Consider the following 12,097-nt stretch of genomic DNA (forward strand, 5'->3'; position numbering starts at 1 on the left):
TGTCAGATTTCTGTTATGCTGGCTGAGCACACTGTCTCATTTACTGTCACTTCTAATTAGTCCTAAATTCCAACAATCCTCATTTTCCCGCACATCGTTTTTTGTCCAAAATTTTCTAAATCTTCTGTTGCAGAACAGCTCTGGTCTTTGTATGCTGCAATATGGTAGATGGGCATGCAAGACATTTTATCGGTGTCTTGCTGTAGTTACTGTCTTTTTGCTTTAATGCATTCTGAAATAGTTCCTAACATTGACTGGATGAAGGATTTATGTTAGTGGACATAATATTTGTAGTTTTTCCTTTGTGTCAGTCAAACCATTCTCTGGTTAATTTTGAGTATTTTCATATGTTCACAGGTGTTGGTGTGTTAAACAATTTATTGTATGCGGTAGGAGGTCATGATGGTCCTTTGGTAAGAAAAAGTGTTGAAGTGTTTGATCCCGTCGCCAGTACGTGGAAGCAGGTTGCAGACATGAACATGTGCAGAAGGAATGCAGGTATATGCAACAATTACTTTAAAATAGTGGTAATACCACTTGGTGTAAATGGCACGTTCCTGGATTTCCGCTGCTTTCATGATGTCGCAGAATAGAAACCATGCTTTTATGGGGTGAGCAAGCCACTTGCTAATGTTCATATTGGTTTCCTGTCTTTTTTTAGGTGTTTGTGCTGTAAATGGTCTCTTGTATGTAGTTGGAGGAGATGATGGTTCCTGTAATTTATCAACAGTGGAATATTATAATCCAACAACTGATAAATGGACAGTTGTGTCATCTTGTATGAGTACAGGAAGGAGCTATGCAGGTAATGTGTATAATTTTTTTTTTTAAACAGACTTTTTACAGTATAACAGCTAGCATAAGAAATTTGACAAAGCATCCAAACAAAGTCCTGTCTAAGGTAAAACCTAAGATACTAGAATAGGTATGAAGAATCTGATGGTACGTTTTGAATGATGACTTCAAGTGTTCACTACAAGGAAAAAAATGGTATTAAACTGTACTCAAGAGGGATTTAACATTTAAGTGGTGAGTCAGAAAGATGATTCTGATATGACCAGTCCTTTTTTTAACAAAAGATTTGCTTCTCAATCTATGGGGGTCCAATTCAGAAGTTCTTTGGGATTTGATATTTAGAAAACAAGAGCTGTTTCAGGAATCTTTTCCTTCAATAATTGTAGTTTCTCAAATGAGTTATGTAAGTGAATGTTAAGGATATATTTCACTGATAACAAAATTAAAGTAAGTTTGAGTAATGGCAAGTTTTTTCAAGTCACAGAAACTTTCAGAACTTTGCACTGATTCAGACAACTTTGTCAGAGAGAAATTAGGGAAAATACTAACACTGATGCTGGTGCACAGTTTTATGATGTTACGCTAGTTACAAGGTATTATATTAAAACTTTATGTTCATATTCTTGAATTTTTTAAAATACTACCTTAAGATTTATGCCTTTTTTTTTCTTCACTCTAGGTGTTACAGTTATTGACAAACCATTATGATCAGTAAAAGGATTTTCAACTTGATTATGCACTAGAAGCAGTCTTCAACAAGTGTATTTGAAGTGACTGAGTAACTAAGCACTTCTCTACTTGTAGCTGCACCTTGAGTCACAGTGGAAGATGTGACTGTCTACAATTACAGATGACGGATGATGAAGATTACTCTAGGTAGAAGCAATGCGTAGGATTATTCTGCAGTTGAGCAGAAGCTGACTGAACTTTTGAAGTCTAGTGGACCATTTTTTTTTATTGCAAGGTCTTAAAAAAAAAAAAGCCACTTTCATAAGGACTGACTTACGTCAGTCATGACTGAGAAAGAGATTGTCAGTGAAGAATGGTGTGTATTCTGGTGAAAGTAAATTTTTGTCTTATTTTTTCCAGAGACTAATAAATATATTTAAAGAAATGAACCGTCAGTCTTCATAGTAGATATTGAATCCCACCTCAGTAATTCAAGCTGGCATGGGGTAAATTTCTTTCCTTTTATAAAACTTTTGTTACGTAACTATACTATGTGCATATGTTTGTGTGAGCATAAGTTGCTTTCTATTGAAATTCTTCAAAACCTGATTTTACTATTTATAATTTGGCACAGTACTTTGAATATGTCAGTACTATGTTGTAAAACAGAGTTGTATTTTTTGATATGTAACAATGCTTAACACTACTAATTCCCACTGAAGGAGACCAGAGATAGTATAACACTTCTTGAACAGGTGTAATTTCAAGATCTTTTTAATAAAAATGTTGTCTGTACTTATGATTTTTTTTTTTTCTGTTCAATTTTGGTCACATTTAGATGTTACTTCTTTCTTAGCTTTTTATCCAAAAGGTGATTTGGCATGAAAATAACTGAAAATTTATAATGAATGTATGAAATTGCATTGAACTTGCATGGTACTAAGGCCTATTTATGCGTGTAACCTTAGGTTCTATTAGCTAATATCTGAATATACTGTATGTGGCCATGCTTATAAAGCAGCTCATTTTTATTTGTCCTTGGATGGCCTCCTTTTAACATGACCAAAGTTATTGTCATATTTGAGACATTTTCTTCAAATAAAAGTTTGTATATTGTTTCCTAATGCCAACAAGTTGCTTAAAACTGTTTCTCAATACAAGTCTCAAACCAAATAATCTTGACATCAGTGAAGGGGGGGGGCTGGGGGGGTGTGGGGGGGAAGCTGGTGTTCTTAAGAGCTGAATGCAAGCAAATTGAAAAGAATTATTAAGGTTTAGGGAACTGGTCATGTAAATATCACTGGTTTGCTGCAGGGTCTGTTTCTGAAAGCTTTGGTTTTCAATTAGTTAAGGTAGTGGCCACCTCTAAGTTCCGGTGAAACTGTCTGAGCTGTGAAATTAGCATAACAGCTGAGAGCTAACATAAATGGATGACTGCATTTTACTGTTGGTGTTGCGCGACGCACTGTGGGTTGAGGTAGCGGGTTTCGCTAGAAACCTTTTACTTGAATTGCAGGTTTGTATTTGTAGAATTTTACCTGGATGATGGACGTAACGGGCAGGGGGAGCTCCCCTCGGCAACGATCGTTCCCCTCGTACCGGCCGCCGCCCCGGGGGCCTCGCTCCGGCTCCCCTCCTCCTCTCGGCAGCTTCTGCGGCTGGTCACGCCCGGGTCTGCCGTGCGGAGACGGGCGGCGAGGGCCCGGCGGGGTCCCGCCGGCGGTGCCGGGGCGGCAGCACCGCGCAACGGCCCCGGGGCAAGGGAAGGGCGGCGCCCGCCTCTGCCCACCTGAGGTGCCGCTCTCCGCCTCATCACGTCTATTGACGTCACCCGGCCTCCCTCCCGCCTCATTGGCCGCGCGCCGAGGTCTCACTATCCTCACTCCACCCCTTCAGCCAATCGGTGCGCGGGCCCCGCGGCTCCGTCCCGGCCCTCCTCACGCCTGACTCTCCGCCGCTGCCGCCCGCCAGCCAATGGGGGCCGCGCCGGCTGTTGCCGCGCCGCCAATGGGAGGGCGCACTTGAAGAGCCGGCGACGCCGGCGGTTGTTACTCCTGCGAGGGGCGCGGGCGCTGCTGCTTCCGCCGCGGCGCGAGGGGCCGCCGCTGTCACCCAGGTGAGGGGGCGCGCGGGCGCCGCCGCCGGGGGAGGCCGAGCGCGGGGGAAGGCGGCCGGGCGGGCGCGGCCTAACCCGGGGCTGCCCAACCCGGGGCTGCCCGTGGCGTTGCTCCATACCGGGCCGGGCCGTTCCCCTCGTCGTCGCCGCCGCCGTCCCCCCCCGCGAGTGGGCGGCGTGTGGCAGGGTCTGTCCGCTTCCTCGCAGGGTCCTCGGACGGTCCGGACGAGCCTGATCCAGGCGCAGCCTGGCCTCTGGTCCCTCGGCTAGCCGGCTGCTTCTTCGGGAGGGTAAGCGGCCTTGCGTGCCCATCGGTTCAGGAGCTCGGGCTGTAAGCTTCCTTGGCGCCTGCTGTGATGTAGTTACCGTCAATAAAACGGCATCTGCTATGATGCGTTTGCCATTAATAAGAAACGGCAGCATCTCGATGCTGTCGTAAGAAAGAAAAACGATAACTAACGTTGTTGGATAGTGAGCTGGGTGCGTTGTTGATGTTGGACCTAGTCTGAGTGTATCAGCTTGGGACCAACCAGCGTCCTCGGGCCTGTGAATTGCACGTGTGTTTTAGAGTGGAAGATGGACCTGTTAGAGGGTGTCCAGAGCAGGGCCATGAAAATGATCGGAGGACGCATTGCCTATGGAGAGAGGCTGAGAGAGTTGGGGTTGTTCAGCCTGGAGAAGAGAAGGCCCCAGGGACACTTTCAGTGTATAAAGGGGGCTTATAAGAAAGATGGAGAAAGACTTTTTGCCAAGGTCTGTAGCAACAAGACAAGGGGCAGTGGTTTTAAACTAAAAAAGGGTAGGTTTAGATTGGGCATAAGGATGACATTTTATTACAATGAGAGTGGTGAGACACTGGAACAGGTTGCCCAGAGAAGTTGTGGATGCCCCATCCCTGGAAGTGTTCAAGGCCGGGTTAGATGGGGCTTTGAGCAATCTGATCTAGCGAAAAATGTCCCTGCCCATCCCAAGGGGCTGGACTAGATGACCTTTAAAGGTCCCTTCCAACCCACACCAACAAGCAGCCTACTCAGTGGAAATGGCAGAAGTTTGGGGCACCTGTGGGAACGCTGCCTCTATGCTTTTGGGAGTTGTGATGAAAACTCCATTACTTATGGAAAGGTGGATTGCCTCAAGCCAGCTGCAGTCTAAAGGCAGTCTGCTGTGTTGATGTAGTTTGCATGGGTCCTGGCTCACTGCTATGAGAAGAATGAGGCTGGATAATCAAGAGATCATGGTTAATTTAATTTCTAAATCTGGTTTGCACCTTTCTGTGCTCTTTTAGTATAGAATACAATTATCCTGCAAAAAACTGGAAATAAAATGGGGTGATAGTTAATATTTCTTTATCCTTTTGCTCCTTTAACCTAATCTCAAAACTTGAGAGCTGTTTGCCTCTCAAACCAATCTTAAGCTTTGTTCTTTTACACTGTTCTGTAGAAAGAGAATCTGTCTTTCCCTTCCTTTCCCTGTTTGTACTTTAAAACTAGGTGACAACTAACATGGGTAATGGGTTTTTTTCTTGAGATTAACTGCTGTTTATTCAATTTTTCTCAAAATTTGCAGGTTACTTAGTGACAACTGTAGAAGAACTGTAATTGTGATGTTTTATGTTTGAACGATGGCAATGAACGACAGCGTTAATATCTTGAACTCTGCTTATCTGGCGGTGGAGTATATAGACTCTTTCTTGCCTGACAATCCCCTGCAGCAACCATTTAAAAATGCCTGGAATTACATGCTGGATAACTACACAAAGTTCCAGATTGCAACTTGGGGATCACTTATAGTTCATGAAGTTTCATATTTCTTGCTCTGTGTACCTGGATTTGTCTTTCAGTTTATACCGTACATGCAAAAGTATAAAATTCAGCAGGTAAGACAAAGTTGTGAACTACACACTTTGTGATTTGTCTTTGAACACGTGAAGTAGAACATATAACTGCAGTATCCTACTTTCCAATTTATATGACCCCATTTCCTCTATCACTCGGACATCCTGGAAGTGACAGAGCAAAATTACAGTGTGAGGAGAGAAAGAGAAGGGGATTTGGGGGAAGGAAAGGAGTTTTTTCTGAGGGAGAGTATCGTTTCCACCATAGTGGTATAGGGAAAAAAGGGTATGTCACTCTTCATGTTAGCAAAGTTATATTTATAGTTTATATGTCAGCAGAGGAAGGTGTAATAGAATCATAGCATCTGGTAGTAGAGGTGTGTCTTAGTATTATAAAAGAATTACATGGTGTGCTTATTTAATAGCAAGTTTCTCTTTCAAAGTACCTGTGTGCACACCCTCTTGAAAGGATTTTAAACTATTTTAACAGCGGAGAAAGCACACTCCTAATTGGTAGTAGGGGCATATCCAGTATCTGAAGATGATTGTTTTCCCCCAGTTCATTGTAATATGAATTGGAAATTAATAATACCAGCTTCTGAAATTACTACAGTACTTGGTAAAATGTCTCCCTGCAAAAGCTAGATGTTTTCAAGACAACTTATTTCTTCACAAGCATATATCTTCAGCTTCTCTTTGTATTATTTTAGCTGTGGAAATACATTCTGTAGTGTGAAGAAGAAAAGCAAGCTCAGATTTGTGTTAAACTGTTGAATATGAAGTGTTCCTGGTAATCATAAACATAAGAAGAATAGTTTGGGGCAACTGGCAAAGATGACTTCTGTTAAGAGAGGCTTGCTTTAAATTTTACAGAAAGCTACCTTAGAAAATCAAGAGGTTTTGATGAAACTGAATCCAATCCCATGTAATTTGTATTGCCTGAGTTAATTTGTATTATTGGAGGACATGCTATCTGTCTTCCAAGGTGAAACGAAACTGCCTCCAAAGTAATTTTTGCAGCGCTTCTGTTATGTGCAATAGAAATATGTAACACAACTGACTCTTTTTGCTTCTTCTCAGGATAAACCAGAAACATGGGAAAAACAGTGGAAGTGTTTCAAAACACTCCTCTTCAATCACTTTTTCATTCAGCTTCCTATGATTTGTGGCACCTATTACTTCACAGAGTATTTTAACATCCCATACGAGTGGGAAGAGATGCCTAGATGGTAAGTAGATTTTTCTCATTATGTGGATGCTGAGTTACATACAGTTGGAGGCAGAATATTTAACAAATAGTGTCGTCAACTCTAATAAGCAGTAATTTTTTGGCGATGTAAACTGTGTTTGCTTATCTTGCTTCTGTTGATACTTACCTGCTATAAGAGCTAATTAGAGCTTTCTAGATTTTTTTTTTAAATGGCCCCAAATTGTTCTGATAGCTAGAAGAAGGGGGATTAGGGAGGAGTTTATGGAAGCGAAGCAAGATTCATGATAGCATGGGTTAAATATTGGACTTCCTAGGGGTTTTTTTATCCAAAATTTTTTGATTCCTCCTAAGTGTTTCTTCTATCCACCTTGTTTTATATCATTGCAGCAGTGTGTTCCTCAAGGGAGAGAATGTACCACCTGCTTCACATTCTCCTTTTTTTGCACTAAACTGATACACTTTTAAACAAAGCTGAATTAGTTACAAATGCCGCCTTCTCCAGAACCCCCACCCCTATAGCAGTTCTTTACAACAGAAGGTCATCTTTCCTGGAAAGCTATTTTCTATCTGGTTTAGATAGCTGATGTAGCTCTATGTTTTTATATCTAGGTCTTACACAGTCTATGGGTGTCCTCTATAGACTGTGTAACATTGAAATGACAGCTTGTTATACTGCATGCTAACTCACTTCAGCATATCAACAGATGAGCTGACAAGCACAATAGCCCTTCTACCTGGTAATGAATACTTTTAGTATGTTAAAAAGGTATTGTTTGTTACTCAGTAATAGGCATAAACATTTCCCACCCTTACTAGCATATAAACTATTTCCTCTTTCAAGATTGTGTACCTGCTACTATATTCTATAACTAATAGCTCTTCTGCTTTTTAAAGGTATGTTCTGGTTGCCCAGTGTTTTGGATGTGCAGTGATTGAGGATGCCTGGCACTATTTCCTGCATAGATTGCTTCATCACAAGAGAATATACAAGTATATCCATAAGGTTCACCATGAGTTTGTTGTATGTATTACTTGATTTTTTAAATAGTTTTTAGTATATGCTGTTTCATACAACTTATTTAAATGTGTTATTTGAAAGACTGAAGAATTTTGTATCCCTCTGACAGTGGGATAGATGTCTTTTCTTGAGCTCATTGTCAGGAACAGTCATCCATTTTGTTTCTGAAAACACCTTCTGTAATTTTATTTCATTTAATGGGAATGAAAGATCAGACTCTTGCTAAAGTTTGATCATATCTGTTGAGCTAGGTGAAGTAGGCTTTTAAAAGTGTATTTATAGGTCTCATTGTTAGGGGAGGGGAAACTGTAGGTTTCAGGTTTTGATTGTTTGTCAGTTCTGCAGCTACGTAGGTTGTTATCCAGAGCATACTAATCCCCAGAACACGATCCAGACAGGCAGCTCCTGCACGGCCTGCATCTTTGAATCATATGTGAAGCATACTTGATTCAGAGAAGGATTATAGCTTTGTTTGTGTGCCTCTGGAAGCAGTAGAACCAGCTGGTGATCCTGCATCCAGAGCACAGTGCAGTACAGGGATATTTTGGGTGGTTCCGCATTTAGTGGTGTTGGAGCTGACATTGAGCACAAGGTAATGAGCCAAGCTTGACTGGAGGTGGCACTGTTCTGAGCCAGGTAGGGTCCAGCAGTGCTTACACCTTATAATTAGCATAGCTGTGTTTAGATAGCACTGTCTCTGGATCACAGAAGTCAGTGCTACTGTGTTTGTGTACTGCTGTGTTTCAGTGTATAACTTATACTGTGCCTAAGGTAAACTGCAAGCTACTGGGTCGGGGGTGGTTTATACAGGCTGCTAATAGTAGAGAAGCTTGATATTGATTGATGCGTGCATATGTATGTACATCTGCAGCAGCAGCAGCTGCTGTTTTCCTCTTGCTCTTGGCAGCCCCTTGGGTCTCTAGCAGGAGCAGCTTCTGGCCATTATTCTTGAGAGTGGTTAGCAGTTCACACAGAAGTGATCTGTAGGCTGATGGCTGTTTCACTAAAAAAATTTCCCTGATAGTAAAAGGTGATGATTTTAAAATTACCCTTAAGCCAAAGTGGATTTTATTTTTTTCTGACAATAAAACTTAAAACTTTCAGCATTAGGTTAAAATTTTTTAAACTGTTATCTTTGTATGGTGTTCTACTTTTGAAAACTCTATGGAATGTCTTTTCTGGTAAACCAAATGTAGGAATGTCTGGTGTGTGTGTGTGTGTGTATGTAAAGGAGAGAAAATGTTTTATTTCAATCTCAAAATAACACTTGAATGGTATGAATTTATTTTAAAAACTTCAAAGATGAGGGGCTTTTATTTTTATTTTTAAAAGAAATTTCTAAGTGAATCCTAATTCTGAGAATATTTTGGCTTCCTTTTTTCTTCTGCTTCCAAGACTGGAGGTATAGCAAAGGTGATAGGAGCTTGCCAAACACTTTAATATTCCTGAAATAACGCTTTGGCCTGGGGTAATGGTAAGCCTAAATAAAAGTTTTCAACTTTTCAGCTAGTAGTGAAGTGTTTGGAATCACTAATGGAATGATAATCCTTATGACCTTGGAATACAGTTTTCTGTTTTTCCAACGAGGAGCTGAACACCTATGTTAAGGCCCGTGCTCAATCACACTGTTTTCTTTACCCACAACATCATTCCATTTGTCCTGTTGTAGTCTTTGGGGTAGTGGGAAGGGGAGAGTACCACAAAATGGTGATTCTGATTTGGGGGTATGTAAAATTGAAAATGATGACTGTTTTCTTGTCTGTTATCTCTTTCTAGTCTCCATTTGGAATGCAAGCAGAATATGCGCATCCGCTGGAAACACTTATTCTTGGAACTGGCTTTTTTATTGGAATTGTTGTTTTCTGTAACCATGTGATTCTTCTGTGGGCATGGGTGATATGTCGCTTGATGGAAACCATTGACGTACACAGGTGAAATCCTCATTGCTTTTTAATAATTGCTTTTTCTCTTCTCCCTAAGTCTGTCTCAAACTTACCTGTCTCTCTCCCTGAGATTTACTGTTTATTTTTCACTGAAATACTTCTATGTGTCTTGCAAAGGATGACACAACCTGAACAGTTATCATTGTTTTCTGTTTTGAGGTACTGTTAATAGCAAATCTTGCTGATTAAAAGAGTGTAGACTATCAGCTAGAGCATCTCAAGGAGGGTTTCAGCAGCTAGGTGCCTCATTAGGATGTCTGGCTCTTGATATTTGGTGTACAAGTGAGCTTACGCATATTAGAACACCAAAAATCAATTACAAAAAGCAATATGTCAGCCAAGAGGTCTTTCCATTTAATAGTTTGTCAGACAGTTTTCCTGGACAAGAGAAACTTTAGGCTATACAGCCACTGCCTGTCTTTAAAATAAACACATAAATAGGTTTTATTTGTTTGTTTGTTTGTTTACTGTAGATACAAAGGACAAGATTTCTGGTCTCTGTAGTAAAACTGACTTCTTTCAAATTTGGCTCCAAAATGCTAGTGCAAATTCCAGTAGTCTTAGTTGGGTTCATCTGCAAATGAATGAGTTTTTCTTTCCTGTGTTCAAGAGGAAGGGGACAGTAGGAGTTCATTTTTTAAATGCTAGTATTACACTTGACCTTGTATCTGTAAATATATTATGAAGCATACAGTGTATTATTGTAAGCTGAGTGTCAAGTGCTTTAGTGGAACATGAGCTACTAATGAACACATCATACAAGTCATTGCTGGTTTAATTATATATTGCTTGTAGACTGAGAAGTATGTGTTGTGACATATAAAGTAATTGATGCAAAGTATGAATCTGCTTTAATAATTATCATTTTAATTTGTTGTCCACATGAGGCATTCATAACAAATTACCTTGTGCTCTCCCCACTAGGTGGTGGTAAGATGCTTTCCAGTACCACTAATCAAAAGATTTGAAATCCCTCTAAAGCAAACTCTTCTGGTTTTAATATTACTTTAATTGTATATTTTGAATTTTAAACATTTGAAGAACTTGCAGTAAGCTGAAAATAAGAGTAGAAATACTACAGTTGTAGCTGATTTGAGATGCCGTTTGATGAGCAGCTGAGCTGATGTTCATAGCTTGTCACTGAAACATAGTGTTATTTCTTATTCCTCCTTCCTAACATCACTCTGAAGTCAGTTAAAGGTGCTAAGCCAGCAGAAAGTCAGCCACTGTGATTTTTTTAGGTGACTTGCTTAAATTCTTTTGTATTGCCTAGTAAACTGAGCTGAAAAGGTCAGCAAGTGCCAAAGCCATTGAGGGATAGTTTACAGAAGCATTTGGCTAGGAGAGGAGGAATCTTGTTTTCCTATTAAGCCAGCATTACAGTGATTACCTCAGGGCCTTATAATACCAAAAAAGTCATTTCTACGAAATAAAAAGAAAGTTAGTGTTCATTTTTTGTGGTTTATGTCTGGGAAAAATCCTTATTATAGTTGTTTGTTTGTTTGTTTGTTTTTTCTCTCTCCCCTGTAGTGGCTATGATGTTCCGCTGAACCCTCTTCATTTGGTGCCTTTCTATGCTGGGGCCCGTTTTCATGATTTCCATCACATGAACTTTATTGGCAATTATGCTTCAACCTTCACATGGTGGGACAGAATCTTTGGTACAGACTCTCAATTCATTGCCTATAAAGAAAAAGAGAAGAAGCAGCAACTCATAATGAAGAAGAAGGCTAACTAAAATTCCAGTGTAAAAATTCTGATGCTAATACTGGTAGTCAACTTTTGCTTTTCTATAAAGCAAAATAGTGATTGGGTGTTGAGCATAAATCTTGTTCCTTGGCTACTAAGTGGTAGGGAAAAATGGCTAATTACACTGCAGTATCTTCCTAATGGGAATGCTTTCTATTTTATACGTAAGTACTGCATATATTTTAACTACAGATTTAAAGATGATGCAAAAAAACGAAGATGACTTGTGTCTATCCTTTTTTTTTTTTTTTTGTGGAAAAAAGATAAAATTCAGTTTTATCCTTAACGTTGCCCACTTTGGATCCAGGTAGAATTGTATATGTACACTGAAACTGGACTTCGTTTTTTTAAAATATATATTCATAAATTTGTAATATCAAATAGCAGAACATATTAAGTAGTATCGGCACTGTATTATTTAAATATTGGGTAAAAGTTGCTTAAAACCAAAACATCTGTTAATAGGAAGCTTGGAGAGGCCTTTTGCACATTGTTTAATGCAAACTGTTAATAACAGAATACCCAGCTAAACATGAGTTAGAAGAGACATTCCTGATCTAGATTTATTATGTTATTTTAGATTACAGGTAAAAAGAATAGAAGTTTTTATTTGAAGAAACTGGGTTTTGCTGCTCTTTTGAAGTTGGTCTGTCAGTGTACTTAGCATTTACATTACATTCCTCTCTATGTGTTGTAATTTGCTGAACTGACTTGTTGCTATATTTGCACTTGTGACTGATGAAATAAATGTGGCTTGGTTTGA

General features: G+C 40.0%; 2 protein-coding genes across 5 annotated transcripts in view; both read left to right on the top strand.

The window, feature by feature from the left end:
- Positions 1-2,259, top strand: part of KLHL2 (kelch like family member 2) — a 58,916-nt gene extending 56,657 nt beyond the window's left edge. For all 3 annotated transcript variants that reach the window (XM_052778630.1, XM_052778646.1, XM_052778664.1), the window contains 3 exons: positions 358-498; positions 662-805; positions 1,475-2,259. In XM_052778630.1, the coding sequence (XP_052634590.1) occupies positions 358-498; positions 662-805; positions 1,475-1,503 (314 nt within the window). In that variant the 3' untranslated portion in view covers positions 1,504-2,259. The remainder of the gene's footprint in view (positions 1-357; positions 499-661; positions 806-1,474) is intronic.
- Positions 2,260-3,450: 1,191 nt separating this feature from the next.
- MSMO1 (methylsterol monooxygenase 1) lies at positions 3,451-12,097 on the top strand. 2 transcript variants are annotated; one of them, XM_052778674.1, is made up of 7 exons: positions 3,453-3,580; positions 3,788-3,870; positions 5,147-5,456; positions 6,495-6,643; positions 7,519-7,645; positions 9,419-9,573; positions 11,116-12,097. In XM_052778674.1, exons 3-7 carry the CDS (start codon positions 5,202-5,204, stop codon positions 11,321-11,323), a joined length of 894 nt encoding a protein of 297 aa, XP_052634634.1. In that variant the 5' UTR covers positions 3,453-3,580; positions 3,788-3,870; positions 5,147-5,201; the 3' UTR covers positions 11,324-12,097. The 2 variants fall into 2 exon arrangements, with proteins under 2 accessions (XP_052634641.1, XP_052634634.1); XM_052778681.1 differs by lacking the exon at positions 3,788-3,870 and having other exon boundaries at positions 3,451-3,580.

The sequence above is a fragment of the Harpia harpyja genome, chromosome 2, assembly GCF_026419915.1.
Source record: "Harpia harpyja isolate bHarHar1 chromosome 2, bHarHar1 primary haplotype, whole genome shotgun sequence".
Lineage (NCBI taxonomy): Eukaryota > Metazoa > Chordata > Aves > Accipitriformes > Accipitridae > Harpia > Harpia harpyja.

Excerpts from the sequence above, each read along its gene's own strand:
- MSMO1 (XM_052778681.1), top strand. The coding sequence starts at position 5,202 with ATGGCAATGAACGACAGCGTTAATATCTTGAACTCTGCTTATCTGGCG. Across the intron at positions 6,644-7,518 it reads TGGGAAGAGATGCCTAGATG|GTATGTTCTGGTTGCCCAGT; the intron begins GTAAGTAGATTT and ends TGCTTTTTAAAG. Across the intron at positions 7,646-9,418 it reads AGGTTCACCATGAGTTTGTT|TCTCCATTTGGAATGCAAGC; the intron begins GTATGTATTACT and ends ATCTCTTTCTAG.